This window comes from Telopea speciosissima, chromosome 7, assembly GCF_018873765.1.
Source record: "Telopea speciosissima isolate NSW1024214 ecotype Mountain lineage chromosome 7, Tspe_v1, whole genome shotgun sequence".
Classification (NCBI taxonomy): Eukaryota; Viridiplantae; Streptophyta; class Magnoliopsida; order Proteales; family Proteaceae; genus Telopea; species Telopea speciosissima.
In genome coordinates, this window is record NC_057922.1 from 64,807,093 (window position 1) to 64,831,102 (window position 24,010).

The 24,010-nt window shown below is 38.2% G+C and overlaps 2 protein-coding genes across 4 annotated transcripts; both read left to right on the forward strand.

Moving 5' to 3' along the window:
- Positions 1-1,324: 1,324 nt before the first annotated feature.
- Positions 1,325-11,235, forward strand: LOC122669508 (LRR receptor-like serine/threonine-protein kinase ERECTA). Of its 3 annotated transcripts, XM_043866280.1 has the most exons (27): positions 1,325-1,479; positions 1,942-2,080; positions 2,285-2,356; positions 2,528-2,599; positions 2,833-2,904; positions 2,988-3,059; positions 3,151-3,222; positions 3,370-3,441; positions 3,534-3,605; positions 3,693-3,761; positions 3,920-3,991; positions 4,349-4,420; positions 4,810-4,881; positions 5,342-5,413; positions 5,530-5,601; positions 5,689-5,760; positions 6,162-6,233; positions 6,305-6,376; positions 6,451-6,522; positions 6,612-6,683; positions 7,190-7,258; positions 7,363-7,434; positions 7,615-7,688; positions 8,563-8,691; positions 9,581-9,928; positions 10,021-10,391; positions 10,647-11,235. In XM_043866280.1, the coding sequence occupies exons 1-27, from the start codon at positions 1,359-1,361 to the stop codon at positions 11,049-11,051; spliced, it is 3,021 nt and encodes a 1,006-aa protein (XP_043722215.1). In that variant the 5' UTR covers positions 1,325-1,358; the 3' UTR covers positions 11,052-11,235. The 3 variants fall into 3 exon arrangements, with proteins under 3 accessions (XP_043722215.1, XP_043722217.1, XP_043722216.1); XM_043866282.1 differs by lacking the exon at positions 9,581-9,928; XM_043866281.1 differs by lacking the exons at positions 1,325-1,479; positions 1,942-2,080; positions 2,285-2,356 and adding an exon at positions 2,372-2,397.
- A 3,192-nt stretch (positions 11,236-14,427) lies between these two features.
- LOC122669731 (ribosome production factor 2 homolog) lies at positions 14,428-22,248 on the forward strand. The gene is made up of 7 exons (XM_043866574.1): positions 14,428-14,540; positions 16,412-16,486; positions 16,643-16,846; positions 21,114-21,359; positions 21,444-21,686; positions 21,822-21,887; positions 21,998-22,248. Exons 2-7 carry the CDS (start codon positions 16,418-16,420, stop codon positions 22,115-22,117), a joined length of 948 nt encoding a protein of 315 aa, XP_043722509.1. The 5' UTR covers positions 14,428-14,540; positions 16,412-16,417; the 3' UTR covers positions 22,118-22,248.
- Positions 22,249-24,010: the final 1,762 nt, after the last annotated feature.

Here is a 24,010-nt window from a genome sequence, read left to right on the forward strand (position 1 = left end):
ATTATGAGATTGTATTACTTGGTTTACCAAAAAAAAAAAAAAAAGATTGTATTACTTGTATGCTATATCTTCATGACATTATAATTTTTTTCTCAATTTTATTTGTGAGACCTAGTTTTTTATGGATGATCATGTACATACACGGTCGTGCCTTTCAATTGTTGAATGAGGGGTAAAAATGTAACAACACATGTCCCTCTCTCCCTCATCCATCGGTTGAAATCATATATAAAACTTTTGGGAGAATGTTCTTTGTGCTGGGGGTGCAGGCTGCGCCTAAATACATGGGGGTGGGCGCAATGATCACCCTGCCCCCTGAGTGGCAGGCCCATGTGTCTGGGCGCAGCCTACGCTGCGGCACAGAGAACATGAGCCATTTTACCTTATTTGTTTTAGCAGGTTATTCCACTTAACAAATAGAATTTGAGAAATTAACCGAAGTACCAACATCATATACGAACCGAATAAACCACATAAAAAAACCGATTAAAACTGAAACTGATTGAGTCTTACTTCGATTTGAGGTTATGAAAATTATCCGGCTTTTCCTACCCAAAAAAAAAAACCAGGTTTTCTGAAATTGAACCACAAGAGGGATAAATTTGAGATTACGGGCGGCCATAGGGAGCTTAGTAAATAATTTATAGAAGAAAATAAGAAAGAAATATAAGAGTTAGTGAGTAAATTTGAGAGAGAGAGGGGCCTGCAATAGAAGAGGCCCAGAAAGAACTCGTCGCTGTCAACCTGGCCCTTCTCAGCCGCTCCCACCTGCAAATTTCAGAAAACCAACAGAGCGAGAGAGAGAGAGAGAGAGGATGCAAGGTGAAAGGACGAAAGGAGAGAGAGAGAGAGAGGTTCCTGTAGAGTTGCAGGTTTTATAGGGAAGGGTGGCAGAACGTTTTAACTTTTTCTTCCAAATAATTCTATCTCTCTTCGCTGATTACTCATTTCCCTCCATTCTGATGGCACAGCTACGACAATGTGATGGAACTAGCAAGCAAAGCACCCAAAATAGAGTGAAAATTAAATAAAATCACTACTCTCTCTCTCTGAAAAATGAGAAATCCTTAGACAACAGTCGCTTCCAATGTCGGTGACCAGAAGAGCTTTTTCTTCTTCTCCTACCAGCTATGCTCCTAGTACTACTCCGAAGTGATTCTGCAAGCTTTTTTAGGCTCTGATGTATATTTTGTTTTTGGCCTTTTTGGTGTCTCCCACCTTTGGTCGCTCTTACTAGACGCTCGAGTTTGGACTTTGGAGAGGTGTCTGAGGCTCTCTGTGAGCATGTGACGTTCGGTTGTTTCTGTGGAAAATGTGAAGTGACGCTTGAGAAATGAGATGGACTTTCTGGCCGTAGAATGACCTCTGTTACGGAGTTTGTGATGGCATATCGATTTCTGCTTCTCCTTCTGGTTCTTCTCTTCTGTTTTCGCTTCAGTTCTTCCGACGACTCCGACTCTGGCTCCAACTCCAACGACGGTAGCTTAACTTGTTACCCTTCTTTTTACCCTGTTTATGGTGTTTTCACTTATAAATGAAACTTCTTACTTCCTCCTTAGTAACTTCCATTTTAGTACTTTCTTCCTAATTCGTCTTGGCATTCTCTCTTTCTCTCCGTTTTATCGGTGGTTTCCTGTTGGTTGCTGCGATGCCTGTAATAATCTATTGTTTACCTCGAAATCTCGAACGAGAGTACCTGAGCGATTAATTTAATCATTTCTGTTTCGGTAGAAGATTAATTTTAGCTTTTTAATAAGTCCTGGCTCTGTTTTTTTGCTCTTGGGATCCGTGTATTTAGTTTTTGAAAGATTTGGAGTAACTATCGCCATTATTTAAACAGATAACGAACCTGTGTGCTTCAAATTTTTATTATTCTTTCCTCGCTCGTTCATATTATGTCTCTAATCTATCTAATAATTAAAAACCTAAACTTTATTAAAGGTGCAACTTTGTTGGAGATCAAGAAGTCTTTTGGCGACGGCAATAATGTGTTGTATGACTGGACGGATTCCCCATCTTCGGACTACTGTTTCTGGAGAGGAGTAACATGTGACAATGTGACCTTCAATGTTATTGCACTGTAAGTTTTTCCTTCAGGTTTTATTCAATGGAGATGGTAGTTAGTGTGTGCTTATAGTTTGTTCTCTGTTACATATTTTGGTGGTTTGATATCAGTGTTTTTTTTTTCTTTGTTCCTTTCTTCTTTTTGGTACTCAGTTTGATTTCTGTGTTCAAACCTCAAACTTTAAAGGTTTTTGACGCCACCCCACTTTGGTTGTTGTAGTAATCTGTCAGGTTTGAATCTTGAAGGAGAGATCGCACCTGCAATTGGAAATCTGAAAGGCCTACTCTCTGTGTATTGTTCTTCATATCTAAATCTATTCTTATGAAGTTGTAGTAAGAAAAACCTTTTTTTTTACCCCTAGATTAAATAAGTTGTAAAGACATGAGAAATGCAAAAATTAAATTGGATTTTATGTATGTGTTTTCTTAATGTTATTCTTTTTTAACCAATTTATTTGGACAGTGATTTTAAGGAAAACCGTCTCTCTGGACAGATCCCGGATGAGATTGGAGACTGTTCATCTTTGAATTACCTGTAAGTCCTGTTTGGTGGTGAGGGACTGTTTGGTCCTTCCACTATGCTGTACTGTTTCATTGTGTTTGAATTATCATTTTATTACTTGATTATGAGGAATTGTTTTATGTGGATTAACTGGTATTTCTTAGGGACTTGTCTACGAACAACATCAAGTTTCATTGTGTTTGAATTATCATTTTAGTACTTGATTATGAGGAATTGTTTTATGTGGGTTAACTGGTATTTCTTAGGGACTTGTCTACTAACAACCTCAATGGGGACATACCATTTTCAATTTCAAAGTTGAAACAGTTGGAAAGCCTGTAAGTTTCTGCATATGCATTATTGTTATTATTGCCAGTGTGCTAGTCCTCCATAGAATATTTAAATTGGATTAATATTACAGGATTTTGAAAAATAACCAGCTGATAGGACCCATTCCTTCAACATTGTCTCAGATTCCAAGCCTAAAAATTTTGTAAGTTACTAAACTTTTCTTGGTATTTCTTTTGTTCTTTCTTTTTCAATTATTTTTGGCTGACAATCATGAGTTTCCATGCCACTGCCAGGGATCTAGCCCAGAATAACTTGAGTGGTGAAATACCAAGGCTCATTTACTGGAATGAAGTTTTACAGTATCTGTGAGTGCTTTTCAATATTTGATCTCAGTGCAAATTATTCCTTTCTTTTGAAACTATTGTTTTTTGATTGTTTTCCTTTTTTTTTCCTACTTCACTCAGTGGTGTTACGATTTAATAACTTTTGATCCTGAGTGACACCTAATTCAGGGGATTGCGGGGAAACAATTTAATAGGCACTCTCTCTCCTGATATGTGCCAATTGACTGGCTTATGGTATTTGTAAGTCATTGTGTGTTCTCTCCAATGTTCAAATACTCTACATGTCCCATGACATTCCCTCAGCTTACTAATTCTACTTTTATCCATTGTAGTGATGTAAGAAACAATAGTCTGAGTGGGAGCATTCCTCAGAATATTGGCAACTGTACGGGCTTCCAGGTCTTGTATGTACATTGCCTAACTAAATGAGCCAAATTTATCAATGCTTAAAGTGAGCAGGTCTGAAGTTCTCTCTGTTGTTCAATTGGCAGGGACTTGTCCTACAACCAGCTCACTGGAGAGATTCCATTCAATATAGGGTTCCTGCAAATTGCTACATTGTATATGACCTGTGACCTTTTTCGTTTGTAACACGTGGTTTGAGTAACCCTTTTTGTTTTGTAACAAGTGATTTCAATAGCCTTTTTGTTTTGTAACAAGTGGTTTGATTATTAAAGTTTCTGAATAATGATCTCTTGAAATTTGTCTTCGTATGTAGATCTCTGCAAGGAAACCAGCTTTCTGGACCAATTCCATCTGTGATTGGTCTCATGCAAGCCCTTGCTGTGTTGTAAGCGCTCTGCTCTACTGTTTTTGAACCTTTGATAATTTTAAGAGACATTGTTTACCCGGAAATTTGGAAAAAGCCTCTCCTACGAAGCAGGGGATGAGGCTGCATACATTTGCCCCTCTCAGACCCTGCAGTAGCTGTAGCCTCGTGCACTGGGACTTTCTTGTTTTTTATTGATTACCTGGGAATGCAATGAATTAGTGGGTTATATTGCCATCTTAACTCTCTCTCTCTCTCTGTCTTCATCTTGTCTCACCCTTTGGAGGTCCTGCCTCCTGTTATTGTGATCCATATTAACCTCATTATTGTGTATTTGAGATCCCAATTCTTCAGCTTTTTTCCCCCTTTTGGATGCAGAGATTTAAGCTGCAACCAATTAAGTGGAACTATTCCTCCCATTCTTGGCAATTTGACATACACAGAAAAATTGTGAGTTTTTTCCGTAAACATATATGTAGTGTTGCTTGGCTCTCACCCCCTCCCCCCCCCCCCCCCCAAAAAAAAAAAAAGAAAAAAAGTTGCAGTATTTCTCAAGGATATGAAGACATATTATTATAGCTTTTTTATTTGAAAAAATAAAAGGAACTGCTTGAACATGTTGATATTTAGCCATAACTGAGTTTCTTTTCATCAGTCACTCATCACCCTGTATTTTTTATGCAAAGCTGGATGAGTCCTTGACTTTCTTTTGGACTGCATCAATCTAATGATCAGTATATGACACAGAATTAATTGGAAATTCGTACTTCTACTTCTCAAAGCGCTTTGATTGACCTTTTAACAAGAACTTGACTGGTATCTGTTCATTTTTTTTCTAGGTACTTGCAGAGTAACAAGCTGACAGGATCAATTCCACCGGAGCTTGGAAACATGACAAAGCTCCATTATCTGTAAGATATCTTTCATACTAGTGAAGTCTTTGTCTCACAATGGTTTGCTGCACAGTATTGCATACTGCCTCCATGACTTACCTCATTATTCCAGTGCATGTGCATGGAGTATTTGACCATTTTATCAGTTGAACCATCTACTCTATCTTGAAGTTCAAACTTCAGTGCATTTTGATGGCCATGGTTCACTCCAAATGGACAGTTGATTTAATGGCATTCCTTATAATCATCCGCTAAGTGCATTTGTTGGGATGGAACAATTCTTATGGGGTCAGTGATCTAATGGTTCAGTTGGCCTGCATATGCGTAATTTGGAAGGCTGATTGGAGGAAGTTTACAGCTGTGCTGTAATAGTAAATACCTAATTCAGGAAGGTGGGCTGTACCACCAAAGTTATATTGTTATATGGTAATACCATGTATTGCACTCACTGTTCAACACTATTAAATTTTGTGTGCAGGGAACTGAATGCCAATCACCTTACTGGGCATATCCCACCTGAGCTTGGGAAGCTCACTGAATTGTTTGACTTGTGGGTGATACTAAATAAACTTCATTATTTGACATGATTGCATTTAATATTTTTTTGCTGTTGGGAAAAGTTTTCATATAATTTCAAAGTTAGTTGTTGACTCAATACTCTTTTAGGAATGTTGCAAGCAACAATCTTGAAGGGTCAATTCCTGCTAATCTTAGCTCGTGTACAAATCTCAATAGTCTGTAAGGATTTGAACTTTTATCCTGTTCTTCAGCTATTTGAAATTCTTGACTACTTGAAAATTTTTGGATACTTTAATACAATGGCAGCAATGTACATGGCAACAAATTGAGTGGAACCATCCCACTGGAACTGGAAAGGCTTGAGATTATGACTTACTTGTAAGTAACACATATTTTATCAATTTTTTATTGGACAACTCCTCATTGTATAGTCTTTTTTGGTAAATTCCTCATATAGTCATGCCATACAGTTGGGCTATGTTTTGTTTAAAGGATCTTTGCTATGTACCCTCGTATGGTCAGACAATCCTGATTCACTTTTGGAGGGAAGTTGGCAGTTGGGGGAGAAAGCATGCATTAGTATGTTGTCTCGTCAAAAAGCATGCATTCTCATGTTGTCCCATTAAATACCTGCCTGTGCCACATACTTTTTACTATTCTTAAGTCCCTTCCCATAGTTGTGATCACTACTGATTGGCTTATAAATAAAATTCATATTTGATTCTGAACTGCTATTTATGGTAGTAGCTGATTACATTTTGTTTTATTTCCATATTCAGGAATCTTTCCTCAAATTATCTCAACGGTCACATTCCTATTGAGCTGTCCCGAATTGGTAATTTGGACACACTGTAAGTATTGACTTCTTTATTAAATTTTAGTTCCTCACTGGTGCTACTTCTAATTGTCACTTTCTTTCCAGGGACATTTCAAATAACAAGATAAGTGGTTCCATTCCTTCTTCCCTCGGTGACTTGGAGCATCTTTTAAAACTGTGAGTTCTACTGTCCAGTGATGTGTTTGCTTCTGAGTTTTCATTTTTTGGTGATGTTAATTTTCCCTGAATAGGAACTTGAGCAAGAACTGTTTGGCTGGATATATTCCAATGGAGTTTGGAAATTTGAGGAGTGTGATGGAGATGTAAGATTGGTGCGACAGTTGTGACAAATTATGAAATAATATATATTTTTTTAATTCTGTCACTAAGTCAATCTTGCTTTGCATTGTAGAGATCTTTCAAATAATCATCTTGCCGGTCCGATTCCACAAGAGCTTGGTCAGCTACCGTATCTGTACTCACTGTGCGTTCCTCTATTTTTTCATTGAACGTTTCTGTTCTTTATTAGTGAGGAAAGAAAAAGGAAAGCTTTTTGTTTATGGTCATCCTTCTTTTGCGTGTGTATGTGTGTTTTAATGATCAAGTCATTAAGATAGTTTATGTTGCTCTGAACATTTGCTTTGTATCTTTGGCCCCATAATGTGCCGTTGTTACTCTTGATAATCCTAAGAATAAATTAGGGATAAATACTATGGACTGAATAGGTCCCACCATATCATGGATCCCACGAACTACATCTACTTGGTGGATTGAAAAACTCATTAAATAATTGTGGCTATTTGGATCCAATATGTTTGCAGTTTCATAGTCATACATGTTCTGAAATCCATGATAAATGTCTGGTGATTGGATGTGAAGTAGTGGTTGCTTTGGTATTCTGTTTATTAGGTTGTATTGCTCTGCAATTCCGTGCTTTAACTGACAGTACTGTCTTTTGAGTTTATAATCATGTGTGCAAAATGATGACAGGAGAGTCGAAAACAACAATTTATCAGGGAATGTGCTGCCTCTGACTAACTGCTTCAGTCTCACCATTCTGTAAGTATCTGCTCTCACAGGATTTATTGGTATATCTTCAATTTAGTAAACTAGTATGATGGTGGAATAATTGGGTTTGCATTAAACTTGCTGTGTCTGAGCAGAAATGTATCTTACAACAACCTAGTTGGTGAAATTCCTACTGGAAATAACTTCTCCAGGTTTAGACCTGATAGGTAAGAAGGCTAATTTCCCTTTTTGGTTATCTTTAGTCATTGCAAACATGCTCATCCTTTCCAAGTACCATAATCTTGATGTCATGACTTTTAGAAGCCACTTGGAAGACTTCTCTTTGTTAATTTTTCCTGCCTCCATTCTCAATCTTCCATTCCATGAGTTGGACCATCTTGTGGCAGCTTTGTAGGGAATCCTGGTCTTTGCGGATACTGGCTACGTTCTTCATGTCATACATCACACCTGCCGGAACGAGGTAAACGAATTGCATTCAAGTTAATGGTTTTTTTGTCCCCACTTACTAAGCAACTAAATGGTAGAAAGCATACATAATTCTTGATGCAACAAGAGGATTTTGGTGTCAAATTTGTGGGCAGTTTTCCTGAATGATCCATTTAGGTAGGAAGCCTTTCCTAAATGGCTATAAAAAGCTACCACGTGGCGGATCAGATCTGCCCAAATTTTGTGGACAGGTAGACATCAAGGTTCCCTACTCACATGTCAAGTTCTTTCCCCTTTGAGCTTGGTCTATATCAAATAGCCACATCATCTGTCCATGTCACAATAAGAGTTGGCCATTTAAGAAGCCTTTCCTAAATGGGGCCGTGTAAAGTAGGTTTTTTGTCAAATTTTTTTACTTTCTATTATATTTTTCGGGCAGGTTTGTCTTGAAACTGATTCTTCAGTACAGGCCATTCGATCAGGGGCCCCATCTTGAATTTCTATGTTGATCTTGGTTGACCAAAGTTTAATTGGCATGAAGATTTGGTAACATGCTATCCAAGAGGTTGTTCCAAGTTATTGAAACTGTAAACACAGTAATGTATGAAGGTTCTCATCTAGAAAAAAAAATCATTTCTATTTCGCTTCTCCACCTGCTTCAACAAGCCTCATAAAAAATAAACAAAGAGAGAAAGAAAAAAAAAAAAAAAAAAGGAGCAAGAAAATGCTATCCTCTAGAAGATTGTGATCATGGCTAATTTACATGGGATCTGCTTGATTAATACAAATTCCATAACAGTGCATAAAATACTGTTTTTTTTTTTTTTTGCATTACTAGGAGCATTTCAATTGAAATCAGTCAACCATCACTTTTCCTTGTTTTCTTAATCTTTGGATTGTGTATGCAGCTACCATCTCTAAAGCGGCAATTCTAGGAATAGCTTTGGGTGCTCTTGTGATCCTTCTTATGATCTTAGTGGCAGCATGTCGGCCCCAAAATCCAACACTTTTTCTGGAAGGATCCCCGGACAAACCAGGTAGTTCTCTTTCTACTAAATATATGTAATATTCAAGAGGTCTTATTTTGGTGGTAGAGACTCACCTTCTGGATCCAGAGGATTGTACTGTGTACTTTCCCATGGTCTGGAACCCACATGTTGAGCCTACTAGAAATATATTACCAACCTGGGAAAGGTATTACAAACCCGGAAAGTCAGTGCACAATATTGGATTTTTCTTTGGAAAAGGAGGCACAGATGTCCCCTCTATAAAAGTATTTATGGGAATGGTCTACTAATGGGATAGGATACAACAGGTTAATGGGAATAAGACTCCTCTCTCAACAGATTCCACTGGTCCAAAACTCGACTTGAGCAGATGTCAGAACCATCTTATCAATTGGATCCATGGGAAATAGATCTCAACGGCTTTGTTTGGTTGCAAGAGAATTAAAGGAAAGGGAAGTGAAAATCTTTTGTATTACCTAACACGATACAATGTCACTAACTCCAAATCATTCCATATTTGGTTAATTGGTTATTAAATTTTATTTTTGCATCCAAATCCCTTGGTTTTAAAAAGAAAAATAAAAGTCACATAAAAAAAAGTATAATTACTAAATATGCTAAAAATTTCTAGTTATGCAATCATGTTAGGTAAGGATTACCAAAACTTCACTTTTTCTTTTTAAAACCAATATCACTTCCATTCCTTTCCTTTAAACTTTTGCAGCCAAATGGAGCCGTAGGCACCTATTTTGTTTACCCATTAGAAAGAAGATAAAAATCTCATGGTTGTGATCAACCCAAATAAGTGAATTATTTATTTACTTTTTATAATTATTTTATAAATTGTTTGATATACAGCTTGGATATGTATGTAGCAAACTAAGGTCTTGTCCCTTGGGAAATGCTTGTTGAACTACAGTTAATCATACATCACCAAAGTTGGTAATCCTTCACATGAACATGGCTCTTCATGTCTACGAGGACATCATGAGGATGACTGAGAATCTGAGTGAGAAATATATAATTGGATACGGTGCATCAAGCACAGTGTACAAATGCGTGCTGAAGAACTGCAAGCCAGTGGCCATCAAGAGACTGTATTCTCACTACCCGCAAAGCCTGAAGGAATTCGAGACTGAGCTTGGGACAGTTGGAAACATCAAGCATCGTAATCTGGTGAGCCTCCAAGGTTATTCTTTGTCCCCCATTGGGAACCTTCTCTTCTACGACTACATGGAGAATGAAAGCCTCTGGGATCATCTGCATGGTAAGCTAAGTCTTCCTAGAGGAGAGACACTGTGTGTGTGGATCGACCCTGTTCATGAGTTTCCTCCTTTTAAGAACCATTTGTCTTTGCAGGCCCTTCGAAGAAACAGAAACTTGACTGGGAAGCTCGCCTCCGAATAGCACTAGGAGCAGCTCAAGGACTGGCATACCTTCACCATGACTGTAGTCCTCGTATAATCCACAGGGACGTGAAATCATCCAACATACTCTTGGATAAGGATTTAGAGGCCCATCTCACTGACTTTGGCATCGCAAAGAGCCTGTGCACATCTAAGGCTCATACCTCTACGTGTATAATGGGCACAATTGGCTACATTGATCCTGAATATGCCCGCACTACCCGTCTCACTGAGAAATCTGATGTCTACAGTTACGGGATTGTCCTGCTTGAGCTGGTGACTGGAAAGAAAGCTGTGGACAATGATTCCAACTTGCATCAGCTGGTATTCGTTCATTCTCACCGTTGGCATTTTCTTTCTTCTCTTTGTCAAACGTGACCAAAACAAAGGAATGTTTGATTGCTTTATTTCTACTAGAAAGTGTGCCATGAGACATTATAATATTGGGTTTTGTTCATGCAAAATCCTTGGGATTAGTGAGCTGTTGTTGGTTGTATAGTAATATCAAACAAACTTCCAAGATAATAATTGTCACTTTTTCTTGAGTTTCATCTCTAATGTCTTTGCAATGGTACTTAGATCATGTCCAAAGCTGCCAGCAATGCTGTGATGGAGACGGTTGATCCAGAAGTCACTGCTACATGTAAAGATCTAGGAGCAGTAAAGAAGGTATTCCAGCTTGCCCTTCTCTGCACCAAGAAACAACCCTCCGATCGGCCCACGATGCACGAGGTGGGCCGTATACTAGGGTGCCTCCTCGTGACACTGACACCTACACCCCCAGCCATGGCTAAGCAATTGAGTCAACAACTGCTGCCCCCGCCAGCAGCAGCAGCCGCATTGACACCGGCCAAGGTGCCAAGCTATGTGGATGAGTATGCAAACCTCAAGAATCCAAGCGTGGTGAACTGTGGATCCCTGAGCACCTCTGATGCTCAACTCTTCCTGAGATTTGGGCAAGTAATATCACAGAACAGCGACTGACTTGAAAAGAGATGACTTCCCTCTCAGCCCAAAATACATACATAATGGAGAGATTGTGTCTAGGTGAAAAATTATAGACTTGGTAAGCAGGAAGATGGTGATTCATTTTGATTGGTAAGGTACGGGATATCTGTATGTATTCAACTCCAGTTATGCAATTAGTTAATGTTGGTTATATTGGTAGAGTTACCATGGCTACCTATTCTTGTTGTGTAAGAATTGTGTTGGGTTCAGGCAGGGTTTTAAGAATCGGGAATTCAAATGTTGAATTGGCTAGATTCGGATTGGAATCGGCTGTGACCAATCCTGATTTCCACCAATCAGACTCAGCTGATTCACACCAAAAAACCCTAGAAATTCCCTGTTTTTGGATATGAGGACCGGTTCTAGGGTTCTTGAGCATGATTCAATGCTGCATTTTAAAACCTTGGTTCAGGGAATTAAAAATTGGATATGAATTGGCCAAGACTGATCCTGATTCAGGCTGATTTGGACTCCACTGATCCCAAGTCCAAGTGAATTGGAAGTGTTAGTGATCTACAGGCTGAATCTAGGGTTTTTTCGGGGAGATTCTTTGGAACAGAATCAGAATCAGAATCGGTTGGGACTGATCTAGATCCCAATTCTGGGTTTTTAAATTCTGATTGGATACTAACATGAGTGTAATCGGAAGGTTTGGGGATCTGCAGGCCAAATCTAGGGTTTTTCAGGCCGATTCATCGGTTCAGGATCTGGTTCGATCTTAAACCCTGGTTTGGGTTATATGACATTTGACTGTAGCAGTATCTAAAATCCTCACCAGGAAAAAAAAAAAAAAGGACAAGGTAAATATCTTGATATTGAGTTGGCCTTCTGGTTTTTCTGTCCATTTTTCTTCTCTCTCTAGGTCTGGGGAAAGTGGCGAAAGCCTGCAATGTGGTACACATCTTAGCAAGGAGGGATGTCATGTTTGAGACTTTAAGAGCAATAATAGACTGTAGCCTAGGGAAAGTGGGTAAGCCTTCCAAGTTCCAACCATAAGGCTTTTATTGTACCAGTAGCAAAATGTGTCTCTCTATCCCTGTGGCCCCTCACCTCGGTCTGGGATTCTCTGCCTGTGTGTAGGAAAGTAGTGACTTTAGTGTTACTAAAGACATATTCCGGCATGTGATGACTGACCCAGAGTACCATCAGGATTCCAGACCAACTTGCATCCACATTTATGGATGATGTTGGGATGGCCTTGGCCCTTCTTTTATTTTCATTACCCTTCATGAAATAGAATAGAACAATCCTTCTCAAGTTACAATTACTGTCCAAAAAAACTTTTTCCTCAGTATAACATGTCTCTCCAAGAATTTTTGCTTCACCATGTGGTGGAGGTTCACCACACCATACTAGGTTCACAAACCCCTACAAGGGTAGGGTTTAGTATGTTTTCCAAAATACCCTCGTGATACCCTTTCGTACACACATCTTAAGCCCCTGCAGTGAATGGATTGTGGCTGAAGGAAAATTCGATCCATTTTCCCCCTATCATCAACTGGAGCTGCCAGACTAGGGGCCCATAGGCAGGGGGGATAAGGTGGGAAGGATGGAGAGTCGAACACCAGACCTCCTACAGCTTACAACCAAACAATAATCGGCAGTGCCCATTGAGCTACAAGTTCATTTCCTGAATGTATCAGGTTGAATTGGGCCATTTTACCCACCGATGATACCAATAATACCTGCCAGTTTGGCTACTACAACTTCGATAACTAAATCCATGTTTGCATTTGATACACCTTGGTTGGACTGCCCATGGTAACTTTTTTTTTTCCGGTTAAAACTATAACTAACAGATGAAAATCATAGTAGTGTTGGAATCCTTAAGGCTACGTTTGGTTGGAAAGGAAATTAAAGGGAAGGGAAGTGAAATTTTCATATAAAAAAAAAAAAAAAAACTTTTGTAATAATTACCCATGTGACTACATCACTAATACTAAATCATACCATATATAGTTATTAAATTTTACTTTACATTGCACATTGCATCAATTTTCATTTGGTTTAAAATGTAAAATGTATCATTACTAAATATGATAAAAAATTAAAGTAATTTATACAATTACATGGGATAATGATTACAAAAGTTTCTTTTTTAAAATATGAAAATTTCCCCCCTTCTATCTGCAAGCATATTGAATTGGAAACTTGAATTGAACCTTTGCAGAAAATGACAGTTTGAAAACCACGTTTTTCAACTTGTTTTAATTATATTTTCTTTTTTTTCATTCATAGTTGGAAAACCCGGTTTTCTGACTGACCCATCTCTCAAAAAAACCTGGTGACTCAGCCTAGTCAAACACGGTCAAGGTAAGTCACATTTTTTTTTGTATTTTTTAATGCAATAAATATGATAAATTTTAAAAAAAAATTAGAAAAATAGGAAAACCAGAAAATTAAAATCGATGAATCATGTATCAATGCATTTTGAGTTCATACCATTGAACAATAAGAGAAGGGAGACAAGTAGTTGAGGATTTCTTATTGCATTAGAATATGGATTTACTATTTTACTCAACTCGATTTCTAAAGTTGTGTTTGGTATGCTTTCTTGGAATGCATTCCAGGACGATAACTCATAACCCACTATGAACAAGTTACAAGAATAGAACATGTCCTCCCTTGGTAAATGGTAAAGGTGTCAAAGTGAAACAAAAATTGGAATCGGAATTTAAACTGATTTTCTAAAGTCAAACTGAATGAAACAAAAAAATAATCAGTTCGGTTTTGGTTTTGAACATTAATTTTTTATTCAGTTTGGTTGTGAACCAAAATCGTCTATTCCAAACCGATTAAAAACCAATTAACTGAGTAAAAATATAAATTGAAGAGAAACTGCATCCAAAGAATACACAGATTTCGAGCTTGACATCTGCTGAACAACTACACTCTTCTAGAGCCTCACTTGCTTTCTCAAAATGTTGCTAGTAGACTAATAAACCAAAAAGAAAACAAACCTTGGTTGGATTACACTCGTAAAACTTTGATTTCGAAAGTTTAGATTTCTAGCATGTTTATATGGTGTTTAATATGTTAAATTGCATTTATTTACCAAAAAATTTTTTTTTGTTAAATTGTAATTTAGGTCTTTAACGATTCAAGAAAATGATTTGTAAATTTCATTTTCTTGAATCGCTACTTCAAAATCTTATGGAATCGGATTCAAACCGGAGAAATCAAACCAGATAACTAGGACGAATAACATTCATTTGGAAAATTGGAACTCGGTGGGGTTTATACCTATTTCATCATGAACCGAACCAAAACTGAATCGATAAACACCCTTTATCTCTTGGTTCGGCCGTTCAGCCAAGCTAAGTCCAAGTATTCAAGGATCAAAACCCTAAACCTCTCGCTGTGGGAGAAGATACCGTTGTCGCTCTGAGCTGTCCAAGATAAAAATACGCTTTGGAGGCGCTTGTGAGGAAAGGTGACATTCCGAAGCTTCAAACTCCATATCTGGTAACCTCTCTTTCTCTCTCTCGGTACTCTTAGCCCTTATTTCTTAGTTTCTTTTACTGAATCATTTATTCGGAGCTTTAAATGAAATATTTTCCCTTTCTCCAGTCCTGCCTGATACTGTGCTAATTATAATTATATATAATATAGGTTGGGCTTTTGGGGTCTATTTTGTACCGTAGGATTTAAGTTTTTTTTTTTTGTTTTTGTTAGAACCGTAGGATTTAAATTGGTTTAGAAAACGATAAACCCTAATCTCTTAAGTCCTAACATTTCGTTTCCTCTCCCACCTGAATGTCTGGATTAGCTTCATCTATCGTTCTCGTTTGGACTTTGGAGGAGAAGGCTGACGAGGAGAACTGCAAGGCGAGGTTGGACCAATTAGGTATGTCTGATTTTTCTTCCTCTTCCGTATCTCTCTTGGTTCTGTCTCTCGCTCTCTTCTCTTTGGTCGTTCTCATTTTTTTTTCTTTTCACTGGGTCGAACCCTAGAAGGGGTTGATCGAAGTTTCAGAGGAAAAAAAAGGGGTGGTGGGCGTTTTCGCTGGGAATTGACAGTGGTTTTTTTTTTTAAAAGTCAAATGAGTGGGGTGATTTTCAGTGAAAATTGAAGAGGTTATCTGGTTTGGGGTCAAGGAATTGGGTGGGAATGAGAGTCGAAGGGAGGAGTGTTTTGCTGTGGACGTCGAGGTTTTTTGTTTGTTTGTTTGTTCGTTCGCTGTTACAGGCTTACAGCAGGGGGTAATGAAAGGAGAATAGGTTGTTACTGTTGGAGTCGGGAGGGGGGGGTGGGGAGATGGGGCTGCTGTAGATGATTTTTGTTACAGCTCTCGGTTGCAGAGGGCAAAGGCATGGACGACAAAACTGGGTGTAGAATGTAAAACAGAGATTTCTTGAACTTTTGAATTAATAGATGGAAACAGATACATACCCAAATCCATGTCTTTTTCTTAGATAATTTTTTTTTCTTAAATTTATTTTGGATTATTGAATATTTTTTGTGTGGTTTTTAGTAACCCGGCCATCGGGTTAGTGTGATGGTATGAACATGTTTGATTTTATTACTGAGGACTTCTTGTACTGCAGTTATTTTTCTTCTTGCGATCTATCTTCTATCTTTTGACTTTCAAGTTTTTTCTTTCCCTGTTTTTTTTTTTGATAAACTTTTTCTTTCCCTGTTGCTGTTCATACACAATTAAGCTTAGAAAGGAGAGCAGAATGGGGAGAAATTTCGGATCTCAAGCTAACGAGATTCATTGAGTGCACTGTTTATAAGCTGTTCATTTTTACTGCTTCAAATTAAGTTAAAATATTTTACTTGCAAGAGGCGGAATATGACAATCACAATGCTGACAATTCTAGAAACTTACAATCTGATCAGCTTTGACATAGTAAAAATTACAGGCATAAGAAAAACCATTTCCAAAAAAAAATAAAAAATAAAAGTCAAGGTCAGGGTCAGGGTCAGGGATAGGGTCAATCAGGGCCAACCCGACTCTGCCTGACCCAATCAGGATCAATCAGGGCCGGGTCGGGATAGGCAAAACCCTGGCAGGGTTGGATTGGGTTGAGGATATCTTAGACTCTGGTAGGGTTGGGTTGGGCTTGGGTTTAGGTTAAGGCCCTTAGGGTTGGGCTAGGGTTTAGGGCAGGCCGGCCCAACCCAACCCATTGACACCCCTACTTTAAATGAAATATTTTCCCTTTCTCCTCCCGCACAATCTCTGCAACCATCATCGTGATCCCTCTTTTTCTTTCGAATAGCATTGATGGTTTCATTCAACCATATAGAGTAGACTTCTGGATGTGAGATATTCAATTTTTTGATATTGTGTTTGCTTTTCACCAATGTTGCTGTATGTTTCTGGTGGCAGCCAATCATGCTGACAGTGAAGACTCCAAAAACAAAGAAAGCTAAACGAGCTCTTGATAAACGTGCCCCCAAATTCGTAAGTTCTGTTTGAGATTTTTTTTTTTCTTCTAATCTTTTTAAATGAATCCTCCAATGCACTTCCAGTGTGACCTTTGGCCAGCCACGGTGACTGAACCATCCATTATTTGGCTATTCAAGTTTCTAATTGATCTTTGATGGTTTGGTGGTGTAGGTTGAGAATTTGAAGAAGACCTTGATTCTTCATGGTACCAAGACCAGCAATGTATTGAATCATGTGTTGACTGAAATTTATCATCTAAAGAAGGACTGTGCCATAAAATACTCCCGGAAGAATGATAGCATTAGGCCCTTTGAAAGTGGTGGAGAAACCTCTTTAGAGTTCTTTTCTCTCAAAACCGACTGCAGTCTTTTTATTGTAAGTAGACATTTAAGCTTCTGCCCGCACTTCTCTTCTTTCATCCCAGTGTTCATGTGCAGTAGTGGTATTTGATTGCTGTTTATTATTAAGGATGTTGTGTACTTCAATGGATAAAAAGAGGAATTCTTGGTATCAAACTAGAGTGTGCTTCTAGTACTTGTTGAATTCTAGGTTGTGACCACAACAATAATTTCAAAACATGTAATGTAGTCCTAGGTAGGAATAGGCCCACTAGGAGCCAGGGTAATAGAGTCAATTAACAAGGCTGCTGGTTTGGGACAGCTTAGGCTAAATAGGGCAAAAATTAGGGTTAGGGTTAACTAATGGTAATAGGGTTTATAGGGTTTAAATATGCAGGTTTTAAGGGTCTTAATAAACTAGGTTTGATTAGGTTTGAATAAGTTTTTGAAATTCCATAAATTTAGGTTTCGGGTTTTGGGTTTTAGGTTTTAGAATCTAGGTTGAAACTAGGGTTTTAAGATGGAAGTTTGGGATCAAGTTCTGGTCGAGTTTTCCAATGAGGGGGAAGAACATTCAATCAGAATATGGAGGGGAATTGATGGGCAGAAGTGACTGATCTGAGAATCCTAGGGTTTTGGGGTTTTAGAGGGATGAGGGGATTAGGGTTTAGAGTTGTAAGTTGGGGCTGAGATGGCAGTCGAGTGGAGGGTCTGCTGTGATGGATCTGTGGTTAGATTTTGAGTGTAAACTGATGAGGCAATAGGGCTGTAATGATTATAGATGAAACTAGGGTTTATGGGATCGATTAGGGTTAGGTTGGAAGGTTAGGAGGAGGAGGGGAAATAATAAAACAGTAAATTAACTTACTGAATTGCAAGTTCTTCAATGGCAGTTTGGAGAAACTTGATTGAAGAAGAAGGACCTCCCGATCTACAAGATGCAAGGAGTCACTGGAGTCCACCAGCCCTCACCTTGATATTACTCACAAGGCAGCCTCGATATAACACACAAGGCAGATCTCTGAGAAGAACAGCAGCAGCAGCAACAGCTAACAGCAGGAAACGAAATTTTTTAAACATAAACTTGGTGGGGGAGCCTCTCCCACGTTTCTTATTAAATAAGAGGCCAAAAGGCCTATTCCTAAATCTATTACAATTTAAATCTCCCACTTAAATCGTGGAGAGGTGGATCAATTTAAAAACAAATTAAAGACTTAAAAGATAAGACTCATCTACCCCTAATGACTTAAAAACAATTTAAACTACTTAAAATAAAGAAGATTCCCTAGTAGCCAATAGGATATAAGAATCTCTTAGCCAATAGGATCACTTCATTTAAAATAAAAGAAGATTCCCTAGTGGCCAATAGGATATAAGAACCTCTTAACCAATAGGATCACTTCACTTAAATTAGACCAATTGAACCAATTGGATGCAACCAATTTAACCCAATTCAATTAAAAACACAAAATAAAAACTAAGTATGGAAATAAACTAAACTAAACTAAGGCTCCTACTAAAACCCTAGGTTTAGGGTGGCTTCTTCAATTCGAGAAGGCTAGGATCTGCATCAACATGTTTAATGGTTCTTTCTTCCATGAATTTCAATGACCTGCAAATATGCTTGAAATGCATTTTCAGTAACAGATAGCACATAACAGATGAAGCAAAACACTATTTTGGGCGAATTTTCCACTTTCAGCAAAAAAGATAGGGAATCAAGTGAGAATAAAGAGAAGTAGATACTAACTTATTGGTCTCCTACGAAAGTATGAATGAACTTATCACTAACTGTGGGGAGTGTTTATTAGCATGTTTGTTTGCTTAGCGACATACACAATTAGTTCTTGAGTTGTACAGGGGAACTTGGATGTTGCTGGAGGAAATCAATTGGTTGCCGTTAATTAGAAAGTGATCTTATTATTAGAAGTTATGCCACCCAGGGGTTATCATTGAATCGTATCTAGTTTTGCTTGGGTTGTTAGGTCTAATTTATGTTTAAAGTAGCTAAAAATCTGATACACTAGCTTGCAACTATTGACTATTATGTAGTACAAACATGGTGGAACTTGAGTATTAAACTGAAGTCTATCTTTTTCTTCTTCTCTCATTAACTTTTATATATATGTATGAATATGATACGGATTGAAAAAAAATTCAGTAATTATCAAATTGAATTTTCAAAACTGAATGTTCTGTGAGAACTGGGTTTGTTAGTTTTGTATGCATAATGTGGATGAAAGAAAAAATGAATTTTGTAATGATCAATAAAATTTTCAAAGTTTCCTTGTTTATTTGCTATTCCAATGTCCACTTTACAGATTTTTATTTGGAGAGGAAAAATTGCTAGAATAGAAATGCCCACTTTTTATGTAACTATAATACAAATGTCTTGATATTCACATGCAGTGCATGTGCATTTGCATTGCAGCCTTTCTAATAGTTGGAATGGCCATCAAACGACTGTTTATTTGGTTCAACCCAGAGTCCTTCAACATAGTTTTTTTATGCCCACCTCCTTTTTTTATGAATAACATATTTATTGGAAAGAGGGGAAAATTTTCTACATACAAATGGTTACTTTTTATTACCTATAAGACTATTGTCCTGATCTTCACATGCAGTGCATTTGAATTTGCCTCTCAGATATGTTGAAGAGTTTGGAATGACATTTGTTTCTATGGGGGGGGATGGGATGGGGTGGGTTGATGTAGACTTGGTCATTCGATTGGGTTCTGAAAAGGGCATGCACCTGACCCATATCCAGGGTTTATTCAAACCCATATCGAGCAAATATAATAGAAGCCGACCAGCAGTGTTTGGGGGAGTAATGGCTATCAAGTTTGCTGATTTTTAGGACGATATGTTCAGGTTCTTTCCAGGTTCGAGGGGGGGGTATCTCAGTTGGATGAGATCGAGACTGAAGATCAATTGAAGACTAACATGCATCGACCAGCTATAGTTTAGGATTAAGTTTGTTTCCTTTTATGTTCTGTTAAGTTTATGTTTTGTTTGCTTAACTGCTAATAGGATTTGATTTCCTAGATAAAATAGGACTGTTTAAGTGTTTTTTTTTATATGATTGTAATGTCCATTGGCCTAGGGAGGATTAATTGAGATTAATGAGAGTTGGGAGTTTTTCTTCATTCAAGCTGTGCAATTCAGTTGTTTTGGGTGAGAAACCTTGGAGAGTGATATTCTGATCCAGATTGGTGGGAGGCCCTTACCACCTATCTATTCGTCTCTCTTATATTCTGTTTTCTGCAAATAAGGTATTGTTTAATCTCCTATCAATTGATACTGCTGGGTTGTGATTTTCTCTTTGAGTTATGTTAATCAGTTAATCTATCCCTAATCAATCTACCATTATTCCTGTCATTCTATTCTTTTTTATTAATCTGTGAGAGAGCTTGATAATTTCCTCATGGGTGCTCTGTTTTAGAGCTTGTTTCAGTCTGATTTCATAGCCCATCTAAATCTGATCTGACCATCAGATCTAGTTCATACATTGGGGTATTAAAGAGTGCCCTACCACTGACACTCGACCAGGGTTTGAGGTGGATCTGAGACTTTGATCTGCTGATAGTAAAAAATCTCCTAATTCTGCTCTGTTTCAGTTCCAGATCTAAAGTTTATTTAATTTCTCTCGATCCAACCATTAATTCAGTGTAATAATTTGGGGATTATTTGAGTCATCCAAGATGGAAACTCGAGTTGAGTTTTACCCTGATGTTACCTTCTTATGTTTAATTTTAAATCTCCTATCTGCTGGAATTTGATCTCAGATTTGAATTTTCTTTAATTACTTTTAATCTGACCGTTGGATCACTCCTATATTCCGAAGGAAATCTATTCTACTTATTTGTGATTTATTGTTAAAGTTTGACCTTCATCTGAGAAGGTTGAATTTTTGGGTGATTGGACTGTCATATTGAGATCCTGTTGTAAGATTAGGTCTAGTGGGCTATTGTAGATCTGGTCTTGCACTAGGGGGTGGTGGGTAGGTTGATAAAAAGCAGAGTACCAGTGTGTCAAAGCTTCTTTTTTTTTTTAAATAATAGAATTACCTTTTTATATGGCTCAAATGAGGAGCCTCCTCCATAGTTTGGACGGGTGGTTCACCCGCCAAAAAAAAATTTCTGTACATCATCTGTATATGACGGCCAGGTTGAGCTGAAGTGTGTTGAGTCCAGCTTATCTCTGCCCTTGGGCCAGATTCTGGTTTGGAATTACATCCCTAGTTCTTTTGTTAGTCAAACTGCCCACTAAGTCTTTTAACAGCATTATTATGGATTTTCTTGCAGTTTGGTTCTCACTCAAAGAAAAGGCCGAACAATCTAGTTATAGGGCGGACTTATGATCACCACATTTATGATCTTGTGGAGGTTGGAGTGGAAAATTTCAAAACCATGGAGTCGTTCTCATATGACAAGAAAATGGCTCCACGTGTAGGGTCAAAACCTTTCTTTGCTTTTCTAGGAGAAGGTTTTGAGAATGTAGAAGAACTGAAACATTTAAAGGAAGTTTTGCTTGACTTATTCAGGGGAGAGGTATGTATTGTGGTGGCTTTTCCTCCTTGTCCTCCTTTTGTAACAATCAATAAGAAATGAAAAGGAATAGTTGATTCCATGCAGGTTGTAGAGAATTTAAATATTGCTGGTGTAGACCATGCTTATGTGTGTACGGCTGTGTCCTCTAATAGAGTGTTCTTTACGCACTGTGCACTCCGACTGAAAAGGTCAGGCACAGTTGTCCCAAGGATGGAAATGGTAGAAGTTGGCCCTTCCATGGATTTTGTGGTTCGGCGGCATCGTCTTCCTAATGACAGCCTAAAGAAAGAAGCTATGAAAACTGCTACTGACCGTCCTAAGAAGAAGGTATGTTAACCATCCCTAATCCTCTCGCTGTTCTTCACTCTCCATGCATGCATGTGTGTGTTGGAGAGAGAGAGAGAAAGAGAATCCTTTGCACCATAACCGTATATGCTAAACAATTTGGCTTTTTTGACTCAGGAGAAGAATGTTAGCCGTGATGTAATACAAGGGAAGATTGGAAAGATCTACATTCCTGACCAACAGGTAGAAAGATCCCATTGGCCCTTATTTTTTTGACTCTGTACCTACTAATGTTGCTGAAATGGCTTTGGCGGTTTATTCCTTTAACTTTCATGATCTGTTGTGGCATTTAGGTCGGTGATGTGGCTCTATCTCACAAAGCAAAAGGGTTGAAAAGGGAACGTCGTGAAGGTAAGCTGAAGAATAATGTGAGTGAACACAAAGCAAAGAAGCAAAAGGCAGACGGTGAGTGATTGATTTGGGATGTTGGCCTTCTGTTGTAACCTTTTCTTTGTGTCTCTGTCAGAGAGGTTGGATTAGATTATTACTTCATTACTTTAATGGCATGTAATTCTGATAATCGATAATGAAATTAAATTTGCTGTTTTTGGAAGATGGTATGTACTTGTCCTTTCATGTTCTTTATTTTCTTTCTTTCCCTCTCTCTCTCTATATATTTTGACCCAAATTGATTTAAGTGTTTTCATGCTATCACCATGGATGGGTCCGTGGCCTCCATTTAAGCAGGAGAGTGATGTGTTTTCAGTGCAATTGATTGTAGTAGGTTGGCGTTTCTGCTTTATTCATGGTTCAAGCAGTTGATTCAGGCCTTTGCATATCCTAGCCATGCAAGATATTCCCCTGCATGAAGGCTGTATTACTACTCGTCTCAATCAAAATCTTTTGTGGAAAAACACTAGACGACATTTCAATATCGTGTTGGTTCAAAAATTTAACAGGGATTGTTTTGATGTGATTTCTATCTATACATTATAAGCCTGAGATTGGAGTGGCAAGGGGGAGGGCAGAATTATGAACTCCAGTTGGGTTGGGTTGGGTTGGGTTGCAAGGAAAATTTTCAAATCTATCTTACCATGTTTAGTACGACACTTTTTAGATGAGAATTTTAGTCACTTTATAGATCCAAGAGATTTGGATGCAAAGTAAAATAAATAGAATGATTTGGAATTTTAATGATATAGCCTTGGGGTAATGAAGAGAATACTATTCGGATTTTTAGGTTTGAAATTTTTTACTTTCCTTTAATTTCCCTCGCAACCAAATGGAGCTGTGATTGCAATTATCCTTTCTTTCTAGGAGGGACTCTGCCCCTTTTCTTTCTGTCCTATGCAAAGGAAGGCCTTCTCAAAATCGGGACTTCATGTTCTGACACTTATGAGTGGAACTTGGAAAAGCTCGAAGAAGCACTCAATTGTATTGTAGTGTAATCTGTCAGAATAATGAAGTCGAGAATATGGTGGAACTGCAAAACTCTGCACCCACTAGTATGTATGTAGGCAGCATCAAATGGTGACCATGGAAATGGTTGGTACGGGCAGCCGTAGGCACTACATGGAGGGGGAGGGGGAGGGGGAGGGGGAGGGGGGGGGGGGGTTCACCATTCTAACTAAGGTATGTACTTGTATCGAGAACTGTACAGAATTCTGGCTATCGTTCATGCGACTCTATCAAGTGTCAAAAATTTTAAAGGGTAAGAGATCGCTATCGGATCGTGTGGTGCCTGCATGAGCATGGGACCAATAAGAGTGCATGGAGCAGCATTTGATTAAATGAGATTTTTTAAGTCATTGGAGGTTGAGCAGTAATTTTGTGCAGTCTTATGCCTAGGCACAAGAACTATAAAACGGGTTAGTGTACTTTTTCCCAAGTTTAAAAAACTAAAATAAAATTAGGGAGATTTTGTTATGTGAAGGGTATAATGCATATGCTAGTGCACGGTATCAAATCGCGTGTCGATCACCTGTAAAATCGATACCATATCAGCATGGATTGGACATATTTCCCCTTAATTTTCCTTTAAAAAAAATACAATTTGTTATTATTTTACCCTTTGTCCATACAGCCGTGTCACTGATATGATATCGGGATCAGCAACTAGCAAAACTGTTAAGTATTGTCTTAGATATTGATACCTCAAACCATGCTTGACCATGATTGTACAAGGCCTCAGCGACTAGCAAAACTGTTACGTATTGTCCTGGATACTGATACCTCAAACCATGATTGACCATGATTGTGCATGGTCTTAGCGACTAGCAAAACTATTACGTATTGTCCTAGATACTGATACCTCAAATCATGATTGTGCATGGTCTTATGGTGCACAACCATGCACAAAGCTGTTG

Excerpts from the sequence above, each read along its gene's own strand:
- LOC122669508 (XM_043866280.1), top strand. The coding sequence starts at position 1,359 with ATGACCTCTGTTACGGAGTTTGTGATGGCATATCGATTTCTGCTTCTC. Across the intron at positions 4,421-4,809 it reads TTGACATACACAGAAAAATT|GTACTTGCAGAGTAACAAGC; the intron begins GTGAGTTTTTTC and ends TTTTTTTTCTAG. Across the intron at positions 7,259-7,362 it reads TGCTTCAGTCTCACCATTCT|AAATGTATCTTACAACAACC; the intron begins GTAAGTATCTGC and ends GTGTCTGAGCAG.
- LOC122669731 (XM_043866574.1), top strand. The coding sequence starts at position 16,418 with ATGCTGACAGTGAAGACTCCAAAAACAAAGAAAGCTAAACGAGCTCTT. Across the intron at positions 21,687-21,821 it reads CTGACCGTCCTAAGAAGAAG|GAGAAGAATGTTAGCCGTGA; the intron begins GTATGTTAACCA and ends TTTTTGACTCAG. Across the intron at positions 21,888-21,997 it reads TCTACATTCCTGACCAACAG|GTCGGTGATGTGGCTCTATC; the intron begins GTAGAAAGATCC and ends TGTGGCATTTAG.